This window comes from Panthera uncia, chromosome B1 (assembly GCF_023721935.1).
Source record: "Panthera uncia isolate 11264 chromosome B1, Puncia_PCG_1.0, whole genome shotgun sequence".
Lineage (NCBI taxonomy): Eukaryota > Metazoa > Chordata > Mammalia > Carnivora > Felidae > Panthera > Panthera uncia.
Window position 1 is genome coordinate 13,326,407 of NC_064811.1, and position 25,383 is coordinate 13,351,789.

The following is a 25,383-nucleotide window of genomic DNA, read 5'->3' on the forward strand; positions in this document are numbered from 1 at the left end:
GAAGAATATTTGGCATATAATGATTTCTTCAGTGAGATATTTATGGATAGAGACTATAGGTAATTTAGGTAAAATCTTATTGCATTAAATGTGTTCCAGATATTAATTTGTTTTAGAAATTATGGGTTATTTTCTTAGATGAAGGAGATATTACTAGTTACAAAATATATAGACTATGTTGAGTTTAATGACCACCTTATCTTTTTAAGGTTTTAGCTGAAAAGGTTCATATGAGAGCTATGTCCATTGCTCAGAGAGTCATGCTTCTTCAACAAGGTCTTAATGACAGATCAGGTAAGATCGACTTCTTTAAATACATAACTTGAGAAGATTTTGGTTTAGTAGACTTACAAGGTTTAGAAAACATGTTTCCTTAATTATGTGAAGTAAGCCTACCATTGCCTCAGTCTGTCAAAATTTAGCTTGGTATGTCATGTAGAAAACATTTCATAAGGTTCAAGATCGTGGTAATTAAAGGAGCAGAATTTGTTTTAATTTTCCTGTGTTGTAAAACACATCTGTAAAGATGAAGAAACTATATCTTAAGGATGTATAGCTAATTTATATCAGATGTAGTGCAGGATATCTTTTTGAACTCTCTATATTCTAAAAATGTGCCATCTATCCCCTTTGTGTATATCTTGATAGGAAGGTGTCCTGTGCTGTAGAAACAGAATTTAGGAATTATCAGACTAGTATAATTTTCCTACCTTTTTAAAATTCTTTTTGTCTTTGTTAAAACTAGAGAATCTGCTTATGGGAATGATGAGGAATGATATATGTTAAATTTCTAGTCCCCATGAGAAGGCTCAGATGGCTTAATTTTGCTGTAGCAAGAAAACTTGAGTTTCAAAACATTGTCAGAAGACTAATGACTAAGAGGATGACTTAAAAACTAAGAATAAATTTTGTTCAGTGATATATGCTTATGTGATTCACTATTGCAAATAGCAAGCGTGTAACAGATGAAGTCAGGCAATGGGTGAAATAATAGGTATCATAATGTCAGGACTAACACTTGAAGTCCAGTGAATTCAGGGGAGAAGGAATGCAGATATTTTTATAGGCTATGATAGTAGTTGGGTATTTGATTTGAACTTTTCCGTTATTACTTGGAAGTGGACAGCATAGTGACTTTTGCAATATTATTGTACTTTTATTTTCTTCTCCAGTATTTTTCCTTGTTCTTCCTCTTAGTCTATTTTTATTATAAATACTGATTTTGTGTCAACACTGATCTCATGATAAAAGGTGATTAATACAGACAAAATATAGGAAATGGAAGCTAGAGGGAGCCTCTGTTCACTTATATTTCAAATGACTTAACAGATGCTGTAAAACAAGCAATGCAGAAGCATCTTCTCCAAGGCTGGTTACGTTTCACTGAAGGAAATATATTAGAGTTGCTTCATCGGTTAGATGTGGAAAATTCTTCTGAAGTGGCAGTCTCTGTTCTGAATGCCTTATTTTCAGTGACTCCTCTTAATGAGCTGGCAGAAATCTGTAAAAATAACGATGGCAGGTATATACTCATTATTTGAAATGTGATAATGATGAACTTCTGCAATTAAAATTAGTCCCCTTTTCTGATTACTTCAGATTGTATCAGTACTTTTTATCTACCCCACTTGTGTTTTCTTTACTGTGGTGGATGTCTTTTTTATTCTTTTTGTATAAGAGCTCACTACTTTATCTGCATAGACAACTTTAGCTGCATTTTTTTTTTCTCATTTTGTTACTTTGGTTTTTGCATTAGCTTACCATGGAAAGTCCAACAACATGCATCCCTATTGTATGTTTGATTCTTTTTTTTTTCTTTTGCTTTGAATGTTTTTATTTGTGTATGTGTGAATAAGTTAATGACTTTGCAATGAAAGGATGCTGGTTATAAATCAAGTCTGCTTTTCCCATTTTTTATACTCAGTTCAAAATTCTTTTTTAAGTTTATTTATTTTGAAAGAGCAAGAGAGAGCATGTATGAATGGGAGATGGGCAGTGAGAAAGGGAGAGAGAATCCAAAGCAGGCTCCTTGCTGTCAGTGCAGAGCCCAATGTGGGGGTTGATCTCATGAACTGTGAGGTCATGACCTGAGCCAAAATCAAGAGATGGACACTTAACTGACTTGAGCTACCTGGGTGCCCCTACTCAGTTCAAACTTTTGCCTGGATATTAAGCTTATGTTTTGTCTTATTCTCTCCCTTTTAAATTAAGGAAACTGATTCCATTGGAAACATTAACTCCTGAAAACGCTTTGTATTGGCGTGTCCTTTGTGAATATGTGAAATCGAAAGGAGATGAAGGTGAAGAAGTTTTGGAGCAGATTTTGCCAGAGCCTGTAGTATATGCAGAGTATTTACTAAGGTAAAATTCTTTGCTTTTGTTTGTATTGTACTTTTGGTGCTGTATGTTTCAGTCCTCTATCCCCCTCTGTCAAAGTAAAGCTGGATTGGGAATCAGTTCAGAACCATTTTTTTTTGGATAGGCAAGGATAAATAGGAATGTACATTGAGTCTTTCTGAAGAATACTCTGTACTGGACAGTATACTGAAAGAGCAGAAAGTCAACATGTTTACTGTATTTCCTTAAAGCTGTTAGGGTATGAATATGAACATTTCTACATAAAGGTGATGATGTGTTACTCTTGAAATTGGTTGGCAAACCTTTCCTAAGGGTCAGACAGTAAATATTTAGGTCTGTAGGCCATACTGTGTCATAATGAAAATTATGGTGTGGTGTTACAAAAGCAGCCAAAGAGTATGTGATGAATGATTGTAACTGTTTTCCGACAAAACTTTTGTCAACATTTATAGACACTAAAATTTGAACTTCATGTAATTTTCATATGTATTTTCAGATGTGTGTGTATACATCCATATATAAACAAGCTTTCATTTAAAAATGTAAAACTCTTAGCTTGCACGCTGTATAAGAACAAGCGGCAGGCTGTATCTGGTGCATAGGCCATAGTTTTCTGACTGACAGGGTGAACCTTTGAGGCCAGTTTTAGTATTAATTAAGACTGTCACTGTTTGGCTTTTTGTTTTTTAAAAAATTTTTTCAAAATTCACCTTTTTCATTAATTCTGATTTTTAATTTTATTTTAAAATCATACCATTAAAACATGAATGCAATTCTTGTCAAAATTCAAATATAGAAATATGTAGAAGAAAAATGTGGAAGTTCTTTTCTTTTAAATGTTTATTTCTTTTGAGAGAGTGAAAGCATTCGTGGGATGGACACAGAGAGGGAGAGACAGACTCCCAAGCAGGCTCCAGGCTCAGTGCGTAGCCTGTCACATGGCTCAATCTCACAACCATGAGATCATGACCTGAGCAGAGATCTAAAGAGTCGGTCACTTAAGTGCCTGAGCCACCCAGGTGCCCCTGGAATTTTTCTATCACCCTCTAATTCCTCAATTCCATTTATCTTAGAGTTAACAATTTGGGGTATATACATTCAAATCTCTTTCTCTACATTTACATGCACATATATGAAAATGCATGATTTTTTTTTAAGATATCACACTATACATTTTTCCTCAATTACTTATATCTGAGATCATTATATGTTGGTACATATAAATTTATCACACTCTTAACAAGATGCCATTTCATAGTATGAAGGCAATATTTGATTTACTCCTCTGTTAATGGACATTTAACATGATTTCCAGTTTTCACTGATAAAGTTTTGTTAAATCATACATTGTTATGTATGTTTGGGATTTTGTGGCGTTGATTCCCAGAAGTAAAATTGCTGGACCAAAGGTTATGTATATTTTGGTAGGTTTTGGTGTGTAGAGTTTTTAACTTTATGCTTTTGATGCATTTTTTAAAAAGCTTCTTCCATATAATATGAATTACAAGCCTGAATTCTCTTTGTGTGGAATATAAATATAGTATTCTGCTTTTGCTTAATGATGATTCAACATAAGTCAGGAGTCGAAACTATAAATGCATTTTAATTTGTGTGCAAAATATTGAATCCAGGGTAAATATCTTAAATGTGAGCCCAATATGGAAACTTATAGCCTCAGTTCATAGTAATATCATAAAAAAATATGTGTGCATCTACTGTTTCAATAGTAGTTGTTTCAGGCTTTAATATTTAGAGTATTCATTATAATGCTGTTTGGGCCATGTTGCAGTGTTTCCAAAATTAAGGAGTTTGATGCAATGCTTAACAGTATGACTTGATATAAAAGTAATAGATGCTTATAGAAGATAAAGAAAATATTAGGAAATAAATAAATAACAGGGAGAGCCTCTCCTCAAGGATTGCTTCACAGATTAATTCTTACTGAAATACAGGTAAGGAGCTTGGTTCTTTTGGCTCTAAGAAGTCAGGGATTCTTATATTTCCTTTGTCACTTAATCTGTGGATTTTGAAATAGGTAACTTTAATCAACTTCGGTTTTTTCACTTGTAAAGAAGAAAACTTTAAAAATTGTAGTTTAATTACTAATGAAAGAATACTTTAGGAAATAGAATGGTTTTCTTTTTGGAGGAACATCACTGGATGGGATTAGTTTATTCAGGTACAGAAACAAAATTAAATGGAAAATTGCTTCCTGATAATCTCAGGAATATATTTCAGACATTTTGTAGCAGGAAGAGTTAGTGATTCATAATTCTGATATGAAACAATTTCCTGTTAACTGACGTATTCACATAAAGAAATCAGGGATTTTTTTTGTTAGTTTATTTTTGAGAGAAGAGTGAGAGAGAGAGCATGAGCAGGGGAGGGGCAGAGAGAAAGGGAGACACAGAATCTGAAGCAGGCTCCAGACTCTGAGCTGTCAGCATAGAGCCTGGTGTGGGGCCTGAACTTGTGAACTGTGAATCATGACCTGAGCTGAAGTTGAACACTTTAACCGACTGACTCACCCAGGTGCCCCCACAAAAACAAAAAAAAAATTTTTTTTTTTTTAAACTGTGTATTTATTTTTGAGACAGAGAACATGAACAGGGGAGGGGCAGAGAGAGGGAGACACAGAATCTGAAACAGGCTCCAGGCTCTGAGCTGTCAGCACAGAACCCGACGTTGGGCTCAAACCCACGAACTGTGAGATCATGACTTGAGCCGAAGTCGGACGCTCTACCGACAGAGCCACCCAGGTGCCACAGGTGCCCCAATTTTTAATTTTTTTTAAGTTCATTAATTTATTTTGAAAGAGTACATGCCTGTGTGCATGTGAGTGGGGGAAGGGCAGAGAGAGAAAATCCCAAGCAGGCTCCACGCTCTACCCAGAGCTCAATGAGGGGCTGGATCTTACAACTGTGAGATCATGACCTGAGCCACAATCAAGAGTTGTATGCTTGGGGTGCCTGGGTGGCTCAGTTGGTTAAGGGTCTGACTTAGGCTCAGGTCATGATATCGCGGTTCATGAGTTCGAGTCCTGCATCAGGCTCTGTGCTGAAAGCTCGGAGCCTGGAGCCTGCTTCGGATTCTGTGTCTCCCTCTCAATCTGCTCCACCTCCTTCCTCTCTCTCTCTCTCTCTCTCTCTCTCTCTCTCGACCTGTCTCTCAAAAATAAATAAACATTGAAAAAAAATTTTTAAAAAAAGTTGTATGCTTAACCAACTGAGCTACCTAGTTGCCCTGATTTTTGTTGGCATTTTAAAAATGACATTTTTCATCAGGATTGTTGTTTTTCATATTACTTTCCAACCTAAAGGTACCTAATTGTCTAAGCTTAAATTCTTAAATCTGTCTTAAAACAATTTTTTTTAATGTTTATTTATTTTTGAGAGAGAGAGAGAGAGAGAGAGAGAATGCAAGCAGGGGAGGGGCAGAGAGAGAGGGAGACACAGAATTTAAAGCAGCCTCCAGGCTCTGAGCTGTCAGTACAGAGCCCAACTCGGGGTTTGAACTGATGAACCATGAGATCATGACCTGAGCTGAAGTCAGATGCTCAACCAACTGAGCCACCCAGGTGCCCCTAATTCTGCCTTTAAGTAGCTTTTTTTGTTCACACAAGATAGGGAAACCTTCTGGTAGGCTGTTGAATATAATCTAGATGAGGGTAAGCATTAATTTGGGTAGTGATGGTAAGGATAAAAGGGTAGTTGATGGTGCTTATTTAGGAGTATCTACACTAAAATAAGAACAATACAGATGTTAGTAGGGCCCCTAAGCAAGGAAAATACAAATTCATGAAGCTATCTATATTTTTCTGATTTTTTAAAACGTCATTATATTCATGGATTACTCGTGTAATTAGCATTGATTATTACTATTTTTTTAAACAAAAGAGTAATGGTCACTTAGGGATGATGAGAGAAGACGTGCTCTTTATGAAAAATTGTGTTTTGTTAAAGGGATGCAGAACTTTATAACTGAGAATACTGGTGACTGAAATAACGTTACCAACTTGAGAGACATAAATACTGCTTTTTGAAAGTTCCCCGTAAGAAATTTGAATCTTTAATTAAAACATTTTCATATAATACAATATAATATGATATAATATGTATAACATTATTATATATAATATATAACATAATATATTTCATGTACTTAAGGAATATATTTTTGATGCAAGCCTATAAGTTTGTGAAAATTTGTAACAATAGCATAGAGTTTACTCTTGAAGCCGAATTAGTATAATGTGTTATAAGCATCCATATATATTTGGACTAATGAACTGAAAAAGATTCTTTCTGACTTCACGGGGAGCTGTTTAATGTTTTCTTAACAGATTTTACATTTTATTCTACTTGTTTTAGTTATATTCAGAGTATTCCAGTTGTTAAAGATGAGAAGAAAAGTGATTTTTCCTATATTGGAAATTTGATGTCAAAAGAGTTTATAGGTCAACAATTGATTCTAATTATCAAATCTTTGGATACAAGTGAAGAAGGAGGAAGGTATGTCTAAATATTAGCCCTAGTCCTAATTTGCTCTTCTAATATCCTATATTGAAATACAGTCTGTTACAGCGTGATTAAATGTATTTAAACTACCTTTCTAAAGTGCTAATAAAGAGTTTTTTCTTTCCTCTTATACATATAACATATAACAGGAAAATACACCGTTTCTCTTCCTCCCTCTCTGTGTGTATGTGTGAATACACACATGTATGTGTATGTATACATGCATATATCCATACATATATATGCATATATGTATATATGATTAACTCTTGAGTGACAGAGGGAGGGGGTAAGGGCACTGATCCCTCATCCCCCCCCATGGAGTCAGAAATCCATGTATAACTTTTGACTCATAAAAAACCTAATTATTAACAGTCTCTTGACTGAAAGCCTTACCAATAAGCATAAACATAAAAATCGACATCAACAGTTGATTAACATGTGTTTTCTGTTATATACCATATTCTTATAATAAAGGAAGCTAGAGAAAAAAATTAAAATCTTAAGAGAAAATACAGTACTATATTGTATTTATGGAATTGTACTGTACTGTATTTATGGGCAAAAATATGCATATAGGTGGACCTGTACAGCTCGTATCCATTTTGTTCATATATATGGAAAGTACAAGTTCCTCATTCAGTTTTTTTCAGAATAAATAAAATTGCAGGTTTTGCTTAAAAATATTTATAACAGGCAGGATTAGTAATCTATCTAAAGATTTGATTCACTTCTGATATTTTGTCATTTCATCATGTTGATTTATGAAAGATTGTAGGATCATTTATAAATATTATTTTTTTGCAGGACATGAATTTTTGACCTAAAGTCTGTACACATTTTTGTATTTATAGTGATTAAAAAAGAACTGAGACAAATGTAATTAAGTCTGCAGGATAAGTGAAATGTTACAGATAAAATGTGTTTCTAAGGTCATGTTTAAATTAAAATATTTCTTTTTGAATGCAGGAAACGACTACTGGCTATTTTACAGGAGACTCTTACTCTGCCCACAACCCCAATATCCCTACTTTCTTTTCTTGTTGAGAGATTGCTCTGCATTGTTACAGATGATAATAAGAGAACACAAATTGTAAGTAATTATCTTCACTGCTGGTAAAGGTTAAGAGGTTTTGGCTAATGATATTTAGGATTGTATTGTTTTCAGTAGTTTTTGCTTTTTTGTCTTTAATTGCTTTTTGTTTTAGTCTTTTCTGTTAAGTTTTTAAACTTCTTAAAACTGAGTCTTTCTCCCACACACACTTTTTATTTATTTTTAAAGCTTATGTATTTATTTTGAGAAAGAGAACAAGTGGGGCAGGGCAGAGAGAGAGGGAGGCAAGAATCCCAAGCAGGCTCTGCACTGTCAGTGTGGAGCCTAATGTGAGGTTTCAAATCACAACCTATGAGATCATGATCTGAGCTGAAATCAAGAGGCAGACACTTAACCGACTGAATCACACCCAGGCACCCCTACATGTTTTTTAAATTTATTTATTATTTATTTATTTAATGTTTTTTATTCATTCTTGAGACCGAGAGAGACAGAGCATGAGCAGGGGAGGGGCAGAGAGAGAGGGAGACACAGAATCCACAGCAGGCTCCAGGCTCTGAGCTGTCAGCACAGAGCCCGACGCGGGGCTGGAACTCATGGACTGTGAGATCATGACCTGAGCTGAAGCCGGACACTTAACCGACTGAGCCACCCAGGCGCCCCTTTTAAATTTATTTTTGAGAGAGAGAGCGTGAGCAGGTGAGAAGTAGAGAGAGCGGGACAGAGCATCCGAGGCAGGCTCCACACAAATAGCAGTGAGCCTGATGTCAGGGCTCAAACTCACAAACTGTGAGATGATAACCTAAGCCAAAGTTGGATGCTCAGCTGACTGAGCCCCACACGCACATTTTAAAAATTCTCTCCTTTCTTCTGTTAGTCCATCATTCTGTTGAATCAGTTTGAAATAGAGCAGGTTAGGGAAGAGGTGACACATGTACCTTAGTCATAGGGGTTTTGAGAGCTGGCTCAAGTTATCCATACCTAGGTTCAAATCCCTTCTGGTACTTTCTGGCTTTGTGACTTTGAGCACGTTACTGAATTTACTCTTGTACAGAATGAGAATAGCAATAAAACCTACCTTTTCTTGTTCAATGAAATAATGTTCATGAAGTGCTTGGTAAATACAGAGATAAATGTTATCTATTATAATATTGCCAAGTATTTTCTCGAGATAGTCAAAAAAGACAGCTCTGTCAGTGTTTTTCATAAATTCATGTACTCTCTGAGTTGCAAGTTAATTCGGAGGTTGGCTTTTTCCAACCCTTCCTTATACGTACTTAAACATAAATCCTTTCTACAATACAGCATTCCCAGTTAGTGGTTATCCACATCTCCTTAAGTACCTTCACTGGGGATGTAGCCTTTTCCTAAATCAGCCAACTCTGGTGTCCCAGTGGCTGTGAGAGGAAAAGTCTTTAGTTATGCTGTCATTATTTATGCAAGAGGGAATTGAGGATTACGGGAAGAAAGTTTTAGTTTTTGGTCCCTAACATTAGATATTATACTCATTTTTCTTGTTTTTTTTGAGTATTACATGAGAGAATTTATCTTCAACATCTGTGTGCCTGTTTACCTTCTTACAATCTTGGAACTTTTAGTTAGATATATTTGTTTGGTCATTTTTTCCCCCAAATTGTCTAGAAGGTAGAATATGTGCTATTTTTACTTGTGTGTTTTGCTCTATTTTTTAGGAGATTGTGGATACTATTTGGAATTATGTATAGCAAATTTGGTGTCATTTTATCATATAGAACATATATTAAATCATGTACTCTGAATTATAATTTATCAGGTTACAGAAATTATCTCTGAGATTCGGGCGCCCATTGTTACCGTTGGTGTTGATGATCCCGCTGATGTAAGAAAGAAAGAACTCAGGGTAAATTTCTTCTAAATTAAAGAAATGTTTTGAGAATAATGTAGTTGTATAAGTCTTTTATTTCCTTTTGCTGCATATTTTCAAAATTGTCCTCACAAAGTCACATTACTAACTATAAATTGTAAGAGTATCTAAAATGTTACCAGATTATGCTGTCTGAAAGATTTGCCTGTCTCTGATTCAGGAAGAATACAACTTTTTTTGTATATGCTGGACTCGGCTGAACTTTTGGGTTGTTGTGATTTTAAATAATACTCTTCAGTTTGCTATAGATTTTTATATTAATGGTTTTTGTTAAAGCAATTTATATCTTTCCTTAGATGGCTGAAATAAAAGTTAAACTGATTGAGGCAAAAGAAGCTTTGGAAAATTGCATTAACTTACAGGATTTTAATCAAGCATCAGAATTAAAAGAAGAAATAAAAGCATTAGAAGATGCCAAAGTAAAGCTATTGAAAGAGACAGAGCAACTTGAAATCAAAGAAGTTCACATAGAGAAGGTATAGATAACTTTTTCATACTAAATGTCAGCAGTTATTAATCATCTCAACTACACTTTATTTTCTTTCTTAACTCCTGCCAGTGTATGTTTACTTTGGAGGGGTTTTTAGCAGTATCATGAATTAATGCGAAAATAGTTTTTCCCTTTTGTTCCTTTTTATTTTAGACTTTGAAAGGCCTCAGTTAGCTTTAATTATTATAACTAGGACTTTATTTGCTCCCTTGTCATGCTCATCTCTGGAGCCTATAGTCTTTTCTTCCTTGCTAAGGAAACTTACCTTCTAGTATTTTCTTCTGTTTGGTTGTGTGTGTGTGTGTGTGTGTGTGTGTGTGTGTGTGTGTGTGTTTTGAATGCTTTAGAAAAAGAAAATGCATCCATCTATCCATCCCTCTCTTCATGGAAGACTCATGACCTTTCTGAGCTGAGGAAAAGAATTTCTATGGTAACCATACGATTGTACATGTAGTTTTTAAAGCTTAACTTTTTGTTCTTAGAAAAAGCTAAGGAGTTTTGTTATTTTAAATGAAATACTAAACATTTTATCTAGTAACATTTAAAGTTTAGTTTCAGCAGTCATTTTTTTTAACTTAGTTGTATTTGATAAACTTGTCACTTTAAGATAGAATGGTATCAGTTGCTGTAATATTTGATGTTAACTTTCATTCAGGACATCTTTTAGAATTTTTCCTTTTGTAGTAAACATCATTTATTATTTTACTTTTTGAGTTTGGGAAGTGCCAATTGATGTGTGCTCAAAGAGAATGCTGGATAGGAAAGAGTTTACTGTTCAGGAGCATTTTGTAAGTTATACCATATCCTTGATTTCTCTAGTTATAGACATCCCTGCTCCAACACTCCACTTTCCCATTGAATATGCCTGAATTTTATTTTCATAGCTAGCATCTTATCTTGTTTGACAAAGTATGGATCATTATGGGTGCTTAATTTGAGGAACGGATTTAAAGTGAAAAATAAAAATGTAAACTGAAAAATGATACAAACTGCAGGTCTGAATTGGGAAATTGTGAACAAACATGGCCTATCATGATTAATATCATTTATTTAACTTGACTTGCTTTGACTATTTGTCTTCATTTGTCTTATTTAAGGGTTATAAATCTATTCTTGTTGTTGGCTTCCCCAGGGGAAGAAGTGTTTTCACTTGACATTGGAGTAAAAATAATAATGTAAGCTAACAGTTACAGGATGCTTTTTCTGTGGTAGTCACTGCTTCAAGCACTTCACAAGTATTTGATTCTCACTATAACCTTGTGGGGTTGGTGCTATTTTCATTTTATATAGGAAAAGTAACTTGCCCAAAATTACACAGATAGTAAATGGTAGAGGCAGGATTCAAACCCAGCCGAGTCAGGCTTTAGATTTGTGCCTTTAATGCACTGTATTGTTTCTTCTTGATGTGTTTTTAAAGGAATCCTGTAGGCCCATGGAATGGCTTATATGAGGGTCTAGAAGTTTAAAGAGTACCTGCTGTGTTTAAAAACTTCAGGTCCATATGACTAGGGAAGTGAGGGGAGAGAAGTAAGAGATAAATCTTGTGGAAAAATTAAGGGCCAGGCCTGTTAAGGTCTTGTATAAGCAGTATTTAAAATTTTCTGCTTTAGCCAGGGATCATGGTGAATGACTAAAGGTTTTCAGTGGTAGGATAAGATTTATATCTTAGTTAGAAAATAGAGTGCAGAGTGATAAAAGCCTAGGCAAGCATAGTAGTTGGAGACTGTTATAGTAATGTAGCCTTGATATGTATACAGCCAGAAGAAGACAGTGATGGTGGATGTGGAAAGAAGTGATGGATTTGAGGAGTATTTAGGAATTAGTAACAGGGAGAAGAGTGAATCCAGAATGTACCCTAGGTTTTTTGGTTTGGACATTTGGTAGATAGCAGTGTTATTTATGGAGATAGCACAAGAAGAGAAAGGATTTGGGTAATGATGAGTTCTTTTGGAAATTTTGAGTTTGAGAAGCCTGTGAAACATACAAGAGGAAATGTAGCAATTGTATATATGAATCTGAAACTTAGGAAATGGCTGGGTGAGCTCATGGATGGTAAATGGAGTTGTATGATTGGATAAGATTGCCCAAAGAGACAATATGCCTTAGAGAAAGCCCTGAAAAAGCTAATATTTAAAGGATGGGCAGAGGATATTTATACTAATGTAGAATATTTTGTGTTTCATTTTAGAATGATGCTGAAACACTACAGAAGTGTCTTATTTTGTGCTATGAATTGTTGAAGCAGATGTCCACTTCAACAGGTATAGGTGCAACCATGAATGGCATCATTGAATCGTTGGTAAGTTGGTGGCCTTTGAAGCTTTATTTTAGCCCACTCCTTCCTTAGTTTGTAAGTAACATGTTCCTTGGGGTTCAAAAGAATAAAAAGATAATCATCTTTAGCATCTGATAAGTATAAATGGTAAAATAAAAAAATTATATAGTGGGTACTTCATATTGTGAAGATTAAATTAAGGTAATGTATATAAAAGACCTCGTATATAAGTTATACGTATCCCTTTAACAAGTTTGAAAAGTTATACTAGGAGGAGATGTAAAATATTTTCATTCTTTGAATAGTAACAGGAAATACTGAAACATATTAGGTATATTTAAGTCCTGGAGTCTTGCTATATAGAAAGACTCTGAGACTTACTTTATGAGCCCTGTGAAAGGAATTTGGGGTTTTTTTCCTATATATTTAAAGACGTTTTACTAAAGTAACTCTTCATAGAGATTTTATTAACTATAGGGACACAAATACTGCAAGACTCTAGTAAAACAACATTGTCTGATAGCAGTATAATGCAGACCGCATGTAACTTAACATTTTCTAGTAGCCACATTTAAAAATTAAAAGTAAATAGGTGAAATATAATTTTAGTATACTTAACCGAATATACCCCAAATATTTTAATGGCATCATTTGCTCAATATTAAACTGTCGAGACATTTTACATTCTGTTCTTCATACTAAATCTTAATAGCACATCTCAGTGTGGACTAGCACATTCCAAGCATTCAGTAGCCACATGTGGTTTATGGCGACAGTATTCCATAGTAGGGTATTCTTACCAATGCTACTTATTCAAAGCAAATTTTGATTGTATCTAGGCTCTTCCAGGATCCTCCCTCAATTGTTTTTACTTGGGATTAATGAAAAACAGCCCATGGATGTAATCTAAAATCCAGTTCCCTGGGGTGCCTGGGTGGCTCATTCAGTTGAGCGTCCGACTTCAGCTCAGGTCATGATCTCGTGGTTCGTGGGTACGGCCCCACATCCGGATTGCCCCGTCAGTAAGCCCACTTCGGATCCTCTGTCCCCCCCTCTCTCTACCCCTCCCCCACTCAGGCTCTCTCAAAAATAAATTAGAAAAAACCCACAAAACCACAAAGAAATTTAAAATCTAGTTCCCTGAATTGTCATGAGTTTCTAAATGCAGTAAAGATGCCAGTTCTTGTTTACGACAGTGTAGAACTTCTGATTAAAAGTAGCTTTTACTAAACCATTAAAATTTAGTTTCATTCTTAGTGGAGCAAATGTCTTTAGTGAAAAGTAGTAGTTTTAAAGTTCTACTTGCATACTTTATGTCTGGTCCTATTGCAAGAAGATGGTAAAGTATGGTATAATTACATAATTGGAGTAGTAAATATGAAGACTATACATGTAGGGAGAAGATACACAAATTTGAGTGAAGGAAGAACACAAAATTGAATAGTCATAATGATTTTAAGTGTACAAAAACAATTTATGTCTAAAGATTGAAGGAAGGGGTGCCTGGGTGGCTCAGTTGGTTAAGTGTCTGACTTTGACTCAGGTCGTGATCTCACAGTTCGTGAGTTTGATCCCCGCATCAGCTGAGGCTGTCAGCTCAGAGCCTGGAGACTGCTTTGGATTCTGTGTCTCCATCTCTTCTCTGCCCTTCCCCTACTCACTCTGTCTCAACTCTCTCTCAACAATAAACATTAAAAAATAAAGGTTGAAGGAAACTAGAGGGATGTAAATGAGTAAGATATTTAGATAGAGGAGTTATATTTTAGTGAAATTACCATTTTTAAAATAAAAATCGAGGTGCCTGGGTAGTTCAGTCAGTTGAGTGTCTGACTCTTGATTTCAGCTCAGGTCACAATCCCAGGGTTGTGGGATTGAGCCCTGTGTCGAGCTCTGCACTGAACGTGGAGCCTGCTTAAGATTCTCTCTCTTTCCCTCTGCCTTTCTTCCCACTGCTCATGCAGGTGTTCTCTCTCAAAAAAAAAAAAAAAAAATTAAAATTAGAATCATAAAGTTATTAGTTGAGCAACTATTTATTGAACATCTATATACTAAATGCCAATGATAGAGTGTACATGGTATACAAAACATATATAGACCGCCCTTGTGGATATTCTGGTCCAGTGATTGGGACATCAATCAAATAAATAAGTGGAAGGTTTTGACATTGATAATTGCTATGAAGAAGAGCTGTATGGTCCTATGTGAACTTAAAATATGGGATTTGTTCCATTCAGGGAAGGTGACCATAATCTGATATTTGAGTAGACCTTCACTATGTGAAAAGGGGAGGGAAGAATGTTCTAGATTTCTTCTCTCCAATATGGTTGCAGCCAGACACATGTGGCTGTTAAAAACCTGTGGCTAGGAGCTCCTGGGTGGCTCAGTTGGTTAAGTATCTGACCTCAGCTCAGGTTGTGATCTCACAGTTGGTAAGTTCAAGCCCTGCATCTGGCTTTCTGCTGTCAGTGCAGAGCTCACTTCATATCCTCTGTCCCTCTCTTTCTCTGCCCCTCCCCCGCTTGCATGTACCTCTTTCTTCTGCTCTCTCTCAAAAATAAACATTAAAAACAAACTTGTGGGTATTAACAACTAGTCCAAACTGAGATGTGCTGTTTCAAAACACATTTGGTTTTGAAAACTTAGCACAAACAACACAACGTAGATTATCTGAAAATTTTTTCAAGTTTATTCATTTTGAGAGAGAGTGTGTGCGTGCGCAAGTGAAGTAGGGCAGAGAAAGAGAGGGACAGAATCCTAAACAGGTGCCACACCGTCATCATGGAGCCCGATGTGGAGCTTGAACTCATGAACTGTGAGATTATGACCTGAGCCAAAATTAAAAGAGTTGGGCACTTAATCGACTGAGCCACCCTGGCACTCCCTCAATTTTTAAATTTTGATTACATGTTGTAATGTTAATATTTTGGTTATATTGAGAATAATAAAATGTATTAAAATTAGTTTCACATGTTTCTTTTTAATGTGCCTACTAGAAAATTTAAAATGACATATGACTTACATTATATTTCTGTTGAGTAGCACTGCATGGAAGGCATCAAAATCAGACCATCGTTAAGCAAAGAGTAAGGGGTAGCATGGTATAAGATGACACTAAGAAATACCACATAATGAGACAAATGTCGTGTAAAGGAGTTTTATCTTTGTCTTATGAGCATTGGGAAGCTATTGAGTCACTTTTAGCAGGTGGAGGGGGACGTGTCTCATGATCAGACTGTATTTCACTCTGGCTATATTCTCTGTTTTAGCAATTTAATATTTACCTTTTTTTTTAATCTGAAAATTGATGTCGACAGTATGGATAAGAAGTAGATCTAGGAAATCATATAGAAATTACCTCTTTGACCATGTTTTTAATAATGCTGTTATAAATTTCTTATCCTGGTCAAAACTCTTTTAATTTCTAATTCATTTTAGATTCTTCCTGGAATAGTAAGTGTTCATCCTATAGTAAGAAATCTGGCTATTTTATGCTTGGGCTGCTGTGGACTACAGAATCAGGATTTTGCAAGTAAACACTTCGTATTATTATTGCAGGTAGGATTTATCTTGTGACAAAATCTTGACTGTATTTTCCTGAAATAGATACTCAGAATCTGTGGTGATAATGTGAGTACTCTACATTTATTCTGTTCCAGGGCTTATTGATGACAGTGACTATTATGGATGACTTTTAGGGACTCTGATTTTTTTTCTTTTTTAATGTTTGCTTATTTTTGAGAGAGAGAGAGAAAGAGAGACAGCATGAGTGTGGGGAGGGGCAGAGAGAGAGGGAGACAAAGAATCTGAAGCAGGCTCCAGGCCCTGAGCTGTCAGCACAGAGCCTGATGTGGGGCTTGAACCTACAAACCATGGGATCAGGACCTGAACCAAAGTCAGATGCTTAACTGAGCCACCCAGGCACTCCTAGGGACTCTGATTTTTATCTTTTGATTTCTTTCTTAATGAAGTTGAGAAAAGATTAAATGTCAATTATTTATTTATTTAAAAAAAATTTTTTTTTAACGTTTATTTATTTTTGAGACAGAGAGAGACAGAGCATGAACGGGGGAGGGTCAGAGAGAGGGAGACACAGAATCTGAAACAGGCTCCAGGCTCTGAGCTGTCAGCACAGAGCCCGATGCGGGGCTCAAACTCACGGACCGTGAGATCATGACCTGAGCCGAAGTCGGCCGCTTAACCGACTGAGCCACCCAGGCACCCCGAAATGTCAATTATTTAAAGTATTTTTAAATTATATATAACAAAAATACATATAAAATATATATAACAAAAATTATAGCAAATATTTGTTGAGTATGATATGCTCAGCATTATTTTATGCTTAGGAAAAAATAAGATAGGTAATGAAAAAAACAAGATAAAAGTTGCTGTCCTAATGGAGCTTACATTTTAGAAGAGGAGACACACAGTGAAAAATAGCATGTCAAATTGAAAAAAAAAAGAGAGTAAGGAATGGAAATAGGCAGAAGGATCTGTTTGGTCAAGAAAGGCCTGACTAATAAATTGAAATTTGGACCAGTCCCAGGAAAGTTGGAGAATGAGCCATGTAGATATCTGGGTAAGTTGTTTCTGATGAGAGGGAAGAACAGGGGAAGGGCCCCTGAAGTAGGACTTTGTTTCACATGGTCAAGGAACAAGGGGAACTATGGCTGGGGCAGATTGAGCAAAGAGGAGAAGGGTAGGAGAAAGGATTTGCAGGTAATAGGATGTACATGTCTTCTGGGGACTTGCAGACTTCGCAGTGAATGAAATGGTAAAGAATGGGAGGATTCTGCATATAGGATTATTATGATCTGACTGGGTATAATGTTGATGTAGACTAGGGGTTGGCATACCTTTTCTATAAAGGGCTAGAGAGTAAATATATTTTACTCTGCAGGCCACATGGTGTGTCTCAAGTACTATTCTGTGATGCAGGTGTGCAAACAGCCATGGCAATATATAAATGAGTTTGTGTGGCTGTAGTTTAAAAAATTTATTTATGGACACTAAAATTTGAATTTCATACAATTTTCACATGCAACGAGGTAATTTTTTTTAATCATTTAAAGATGTGCAACTCTTCTTTATTTGAAGGCTGTGCAAAAACAGGCAGCAGACTGGGTTTGGCCCCTCACCCATAGTTTGCAGGTCTCTAGTATTTAGGGGTACAAGTATGGAAGCGGAGATGCTCATAGGAGGGTATTGCAATAATCCTGGAAAGAGATGATGATGACTTGGACCAATGTTCAAGTGGTTACTGGGGTCTTGAGAAGTGTTGGTAATCTACATTTGAAGATGGTATCTATAGAATTTGCTGATGAATCTGATGTGGATGTGAAAGAAAGAAATTGAAGATAACTAAAAATTTTAGTTAAAATAATTGGGAAAGATAGACTTGCCCTTTCCTGTATGGGGAAAACAGGAACAAATTTTATGGTGGATGAGATAAGGAGTTCAGTTTTGGGTGTGATAAGTTTGAAGTTTGAGTTGCAAGTGGATATATTGAATAGGCAGTTGTATGTGAGTCAGAGATAGGAGGGACATGCGAGTTGGAGAGAGGGATCTAAGTCTTTATAATAGTATCCAGTGCTTAGAGACTGGATGTTACCTGAGGGATGAATGTAGAATGAGTAGCAGTCTTGCCGTTGTAGTTCCCTAGGGCTTAGGTAACATTTAAAGGAAGAGGAGATAAAGAGGAACCAGTAAAGACCAAGGTGAAGTGGACAGTAAGGGGAGAATGTGATGTCCTAGAAGGCAAGTGAAGATGTTATTTTCCAAGGGCTAGCATCACCTAACTGTCTATTGCTGGTGACAGGTTGATAAGGATTTATAAGTGCCCATTTGGAGCAAATAAGGAAATATTTGGTGACTTTCATGAGCGTAGCTTAAATGGAGGTTAAAGTTTCATAGGAGTGGGCTGAAGAGAGAATTATGAGAGGGGAATTGGAGATAGCCAGTGTAGACTACTCTTTCAAGGTTTTGTTTTTGTTAGGACTAATAGAAATGGGGAAGTAGCAAGAGAAGGATATGGGATAAAAAGAAGAGGTGGGTTTGTTTTTTTTTTAAGTTTATTTATTTTGAGAGAGAGAGCATGCACGTGAGCATGGGAGGTACAGAGAGAAGAGGGAGAGAGAATCGTAAGCAGGCCCTGCTCTGTCAACACAGAGCCTGATGCAGGGCTGGATCCTACAAACTGTGAGATTGTGACCTGATTTGAAACCAAGAGTTGGACGTTTAACCAACAGAGCCACCTTGGTGCCCCAAAATATTTTTGATTTCAATTTTTTTTTAAGGTCGAGAAAGTTACAGTATGTTTGTAATACTAAGGACAATGGCCTAGTGAGAGGAAAAAATTGATAATATAGGGAAGAGAAGGCAGTTGCTAGAGTGCTATTGGGTAGACAAGAAGGGGTGGCATCGAGTGTACCAGTGGAGTATGACTCCCTTGGACATCTGTCTTTAACGTTTGGGCCTGGCTTAACTTCAAAAATACACCTCCCTCCATTTCCCATATAAAAAGACGATGTGATTAATGTAGCATCTGGTGTTGCCAAATGGTATAAAAAATTGCGAGGAATTTTAGTGCAGATTGCTTGCCAACAGGTTAAATGGGAATACTTTGTGTGCTCAATTTGAAAATAACATGTGACAACACAGATCGTCATTTTCATGAAAAGATTATTTTAAAAGACTGAACTCCACCAATAATAGAATATTCCCTCAGCAAGAAACCCTTATCTTGGAGCATCCTTTAATGTTGCAATCACATTACCAGGAAAAAGAAAGTATACAATTAAAGAGAACTTGGGGAAGTCATGTGTTCTGGAAATGGTCAAATTGTTTGTGGCTTGTATCAAAGGAAGAAAATTAAAATTGTACTTACGTCAAAAGACAGTCATAAGAAATTTCAGAGTTTTGTTCTAGTTTCCTTTTTTGGAACATTTGGCATCTGATCAATTTATTTAATGCAGTGATGAAATTACTGTTGCTGTTTTGTTTATATTTATCATCCTATGCTACTGTTGTCACAGGAACATTTCTGTTATTGTTAGGTCCTTTTGGAAACTTGAAATGTCAGTATTTAAAATGATGTGAAGTTCCTTTCTCAAAGAAACTGAAAGAAAAATATTGGTACTTTGTTCAGATGAATCATTTTTAGTGCTTGGCCATATATCTGGTTTTGCTCCAACATGCAGAGTGAATCTCCATGTATAGTGAGACATTCTTTTTACATCAGCAGGTATTGGCATCAGTGGTTCTGCTAGTAATTCTCAAGAAAGTCTTGTTTACTATTGTGAAATTTTATGGCTTTATAGGTACCCAGGGAATAAAATCCTGTATTTTCAAAGAGATTTTACTAAGAAATTAGTGTACAATAAACTCTCTACTTTCCTGTCTTCCTAGAAGATGGATCTTGTACTAGATTGACCCGTGGTCATTACTTTTTTTTTTTTTTTTTAACGTGGAAGAAAAATCTTATTAGAATGTTTGATAGTGAATGATTCATTTATGTCTAGTTAAGTGTATTTTTTTTTTTGTTCTAAAAATGGGATAAAACATTAAGATATTCTGTATACCATTAAGAATGCTGCTGAAAAATTATAAGTTGTAGTCAGGCTGGAAGTCTGATAGAGAAGACTGAAGGTAGACAGTTATATAAAATTTCTAGTATTGCAGCAAAGGAAATACCATAGAACTTTCCCAGAAAATAATTAAGTTCAGTTAACCTTTAAAGATGAAATGTGGATTTTGATCCTTTTAATTTTTGCTGGCATAATATCAGTAATAAGTGCTGTGGTCATTTTAGTCCAAAGAAATGCAGTATGAATGTAATGCTTAAGAGTGGCCTGGACCATTCTGAAGTTATTTAATACTACCTCATCTTCCACTTGACAGAGAGAGCTTGTTACTGTTTGTATTTATATATGTAATTTTCTGTAGTAGAAAGGAATTGTCAAAATGAGGCAGGTGTGAAAGATAAATGATGTTTTTTATGAAGACCATTCCACAATTTTACTCTCTTCCAAATCAAGCCAGTCAACAGAATAGCAGCCTTGTCATGGAATTAAAGTTTTAATGAAGTAAAGTTTGCCTTATTTTTTTTTTTTTAAAGTATAAACAGCTGTGATCTCTAAACTTTTTTCAAGGACTAGCTATTAATATTTGCCTTAAAAATAGGTATAATTTTTTGTAAATTAAAAATGTGAATGATAAAAAGTTTCAAATGCAGTAAAATTATATGTATGATTTTGCCTATATTTTTTTATTTTTATTTTTTTATGTTTGTGTATTTTTGAGACAATGCAAGAGACAGAGTGCAATCAGTGGAGGGGCAGACAGAGGGAGACACAGAATCTGAAGCAGGCTCCAGGCTCTGAGCTGTCAGTCCAGAGCCTGATGCGGGGCTCGAACCTCACAAACTGTGAGATTATGACCTGAGCCGAAGTCGTACGCTTAACCAACTGAGCCACTCAGGCGCCCCTGTTGTTTTGTATGTTTTTCTGGGGTGGGGTTTTAAACTCTTTATCAGATCCTTAAAGTGGGTTATGATCAAAAGTAGTTAACCACTGAATAAATTCAATTGTTTATATTTATAAAATTATTCTTAGGGCTATTGTTAGAAGATTTTAGATTAAGGGAAAATAGCTGTGTTTTGGGAGTAAGAAATCAGTTCTTTTTTAAATCAGGTTTTAGTAATAAAAATTGATTGAAGACATATATATACACTTGTTAGGTGGGAGAGGGAGATTATTTCATTTTAAAGTCTTTCTTAGATAAATATTCAGTATTGAGAGCTATTGCTAGCCAGTAAGGGACTGAGAAGGGCAAGGAAAACAAAGTTACTGCTGAAAGAGTATCATGTTTAGAATTTGTAGAGAACAGTCAAGAAAACTATATTTGGCTTTGGCAAATATGTTGGTCTTACCATAATAGATACAGTCTTGAAATTTCTTTCAAAGTTTTGAGCTATTTTTCTCAGTTCACTAACTTGACCAACATGCAGGTAATTTTCATTCATTCTAAAGAAAGGCTAAGCCATGTAGCCAAATAATTTATCAGTGTCCACAACTTAAGGGCAGTAAGGAATATAATAAATCTCTTCGTAATAGAAATATTCGGTTCTTTTTCATGGCTTTGAAATTTGGTATATAGGAAATCATTGTTCTTAACTTAGGACAGACTCCTACAAACCACTGGGTTTTATAAGGTTCACCTCCTTTTATAAAGGAGTCCAGTTCATTGAGAACTGAATTCACTTTTAATGAATTCTGAATTTATTGAGCTAATAAGAGAAAATTTTATCTTTAGTGAAGCTTGATAACCTAGAATAGTACTAAGAGTACTGATGTTTTTAATGAATGCTTTTCATTGGTTGGAATGTAATGTTTTTGTCTTAATAGGTGGCCCAAAACAATTTCAATGTAATTAAACTCTTTTTCTAGATCTTAGAAGAAAATCATAGTGAATATAATATATTCATTCTTTTAAAAAAAATTTTTTTTTTAAGTTTAATTTTTTTTTTTTTTAATTTTTTTTTTCAACGTTTTTTATTTATTTTTGGCACAGAGAGAGACAGAGCATGAACGGGGGAGGGGCAGAGAGAGAGGGAGACACAGAATCGGAAACAGGCTCCAGGCTCCGAGCCATCAGCCCAGAGCCCGACGCGGGGCTCGAACCCACGGACCACGAGATCGTGACCTGGCTGAAGTCGGACGCTTAGCCGACTGCGCCACCCAGGCGCCCCTTTTTAAGTTTAATTTTGAGAGCCAGAGAGAGCAGGTGGGGGAAGGGGGGAGAGAGAATCCCAAGCAGGCTCTGCACTGTCAGCATGGAGCCTGATGTGGGGCTTGAACTCAGGAACCATGAGCTTGTGACCTGAGCTGAAACCAGGAGTTGGATGCTTAACCGACCGAGCCATCCAGGTGCCCCATTCATTTTCAAATAAAAGGAACAATAATACAGCCTGACTCTAGTTCTAGGAAGTTTGTACTGAAGGTGAACTTTTTCTGGATGAAATAGAAGTCTAAATGTTATGGTACCGGGTGCCGGGTAGCCCAGTCAGTTAAGCATCTGACTCTTGATTTCGGCTCAGGTCACGATCCCAGGGTTGTTGGGTTCCATACTAAGTGTGGAGCTTGCTTAAGATTCTCTCTCTGCCTCTGCCCTTATTCCCAACTTACACGTGTGCTCTCTCTTGAATAATTTTATTTATTTATGTGAAAAATGTTATGGTAGAAATAAAAATATTAACTTTAAAATGGAAATTTTAATTTTTGAAAAATGGTATTTCATGTGGACTTGACTGTTGAAATTAGACTAAGAAAATAAGGTGCATGTTAATTTTATGCAGTATAAACAGACTGAAAACTTTACCAAATTTACTTTTTTTGGTGGGGGATATTTTAATTTAGGTTTTGCAAATTGATGATGTGACAATAAAAATAAGTGCTTTAAAGGCAATCTTTGACCAACTGATGACATTTGGGATTGAACCTTTTAAAACTAAAAAAATCAAAGCCCTTCAAAGTGAACATGCAGAAATAAACACTGATGGAGACCAAGAGGTAAAAGAAGCTGAAGAAGAGACTGCTACAGCCAAGAATGTTCTGAAACTCCTTTCTGATTTCTTAGATAGTGAGGTAAGAAATGATCATAGCCCTGTTATTATGAAATTTCTTTTTATTGTGTATATATTTATACTCTTTATTTCTTTTAGGCTGAAGCTTAAATTTGGCTGTTTAAAACTTTTGCCTTTTAAATGTAATCAAGTCCCACTTTCAATACTGATAGACCTCGTTTCTCACCCTCAGATTGATTGCAAGTGCAGAGTTTAAAAAAAAAATTTTTTTGTAATGTTTATTTTTGAGAGAGAGAGAGAGACAGAATGCAAGCTGGGGAGGGGCAGAGAGAGAGGGAGGCACAGAATCTGAACCAGGCTCCAGGCTCTGAGCTGTCAGCACAGAACCCAACGCAGGACTCCAACTCACGAACCATGTGACATCATGACCTGAGCCAAAGTCAGATGCTTAACCGACTGAGCTACCCAGGCGCCCTTGCAGAGTTTTGAAGTATAAACAAAAATGACTATTAGAGGGGGTTCTGGGTTTTTTTTTCCCATCTTTTCCCCTGTCTTTGTGTTTTATGACTTAAAGTTTTTCCCCCAAGAGTCTTAAGAAATAATTTAAAGTAATTTTATGTTGGGTCAGTGGAAGGTCTGAGACAGAGTATGGGATTAGACCCTTTTCCTTAAGGTACCCTTGAACTACATTTTTATAGCATATATAAATAAACTTTTTAATATTTTTTTATTGAGGTGAAATTGATATTTCAACTGATACAACAATTTTAAAGTGGACAATGGTGTTTAGTACATCCACAAGGTAATACAACTGCCACCTCTGTCCAATTTTTAAAAACATTTTCATTATCCTAAAAGGAAACTGGATCCATTGAGCAATTGCTCCCTATTTCCCCTCCTGCCAGTTCCTGACAGTCACCAATATGCATTTTGTTTCCATGGATTTAACTATTCTAGATGTTTCATATAAATGGAATTAATTATATAGTATATGACTTTGTGTCTACTTTCTTTCATTTAGCTTATTTTCAAGGCTCCTCCATGTTGTAGTTTGTATTGGTACTTTATTCCTTCTTATGGTAGAACAATCTATCATTTTATGTATGTACCACAATTTGTTTAGCCACTCATCCATTGAAAGATATTTGGGCTGTTTCCACGTTTTGGCTATTGCGTATAGTGCTATTGTGAACATGCACGGATATGTATTTTCTGTTTTTGGGGTATATATCTAGGAGGGGTTTACTAGGTCATATTGGTGATTTTTTTTTTTTTTTTTAATTTTGTTTTTTCAACGTTTTTTATTTATTTTTGGGACAGAGAGAGACAGAGCATGAACGGGGGAGGGGCAGAGAGAGAGGGAGACACAGAATCGGAAACAGGCTCCAGGCTCCGAGCCATCAGCCCAGAGCCTGACGCGGGGCTCGAACTCACGGACCGCGAGATCGTGACCTGGCTGAAGTCGGACGCTTAACCGACTGCGCCACCCAGGCGCCCCGATTTTTTTTTTTTTAATGATTTACTCCCAATCTAGTTAATTGACATTCCAACAATTCACATATTTATCTACTTATTCAGAATGTGAGAACATTTCTACTCTCCTAGTAGCAAAATTCATTTATACAATACAGCGTTATCAACTGTAGTCACCATGTTTTACATTAGGTCTTCAGAATTTTTTAATTTTAATTCTAATTTTTTAAGAACTTACAACTGAAAGTTTGTATGCTTTTACCAATGTCTCTGTATCTCCTCCCAACCCTGCCACCAGTCCTGGCAACTACTTTTCTACTCTATTTCTATGAGTCTGACTTTTTTTTTTTTTTTTTAAGATTCTACATATAAAGTGATACCATACAGTAGTTATCTTTGTCTGGCTATTTCACTTAGCACAGCATCCTGAAGGACTCTCCATGTTGCAGATGGCAGGATTTCCTTCTTTTTTACCTCCAAATATATTTTGTTGTATATGCATCTATACCACACCTTCATCCATTCACCCATTGATGGACACTTAGGTTGTTTCCATATCTTGGCTATTGTAAATAATGCTACAATGAACATGGGAGTGCAGATCTCTCTTTGAGATTCTGTTTGCACTTCCTTTGGATATATGTACCAAGAAGTGGAATTGCTCGACCATATGATAGTTCTATTTTTAATTTTTTTGAGGAAACTTCATATTGTTTTCTGTAGTGGCTGCA

At 35.8% G+C, this 25,383-nt stretch overlaps 1 protein-coding gene and 1 non-coding gene across 2 annotated transcripts in view; both read left to right on the forward strand.

The window, feature by feature from the left end:
* NCAPG (non-SMC condensin I complex subunit G) overlaps positions 1-25,383 on the forward strand; it is a 46,686-nt gene that overhangs the window by 5,150 nt on the left and 16,153 nt on the right. Inside the window, exons 5-14 of the mRNA XM_049630366.1 lie at positions 210-294; positions 1,330-1,522; positions 2,212-2,361; positions 6,729-6,869; positions 7,845-7,968; positions 9,722-9,808; positions 10,129-10,308; positions 12,511-12,621; positions 16,033-16,152; positions 23,013-23,240. Of these exons, the coding sequence (XP_049486323.1) occupies positions 210-294; positions 1,330-1,522; positions 2,212-2,361; positions 6,729-6,869; positions 7,845-7,968; positions 9,722-9,808; positions 10,129-10,308; positions 12,511-12,621; positions 16,033-16,152; positions 23,013-23,240 (1,419 nt within the window). The remainder of the gene's footprint in view (positions 1-209; positions 295-1,329; positions 1,523-2,211; positions 2,362-6,728; positions 6,870-7,844; positions 7,969-9,721; positions 9,809-10,128; positions 10,309-12,510; positions 12,622-16,032; positions 16,153-23,012; positions 23,241-25,383) is intronic.
* On the forward strand, positions 6,075-6,175 carry LOC125924147 (U6 spliceosomal RNA). Its single transcript, XR_007458314.1, has one exon. It is a non-coding gene; the product is annotated as a U6 spliceosomal RNA (small nuclear RNA).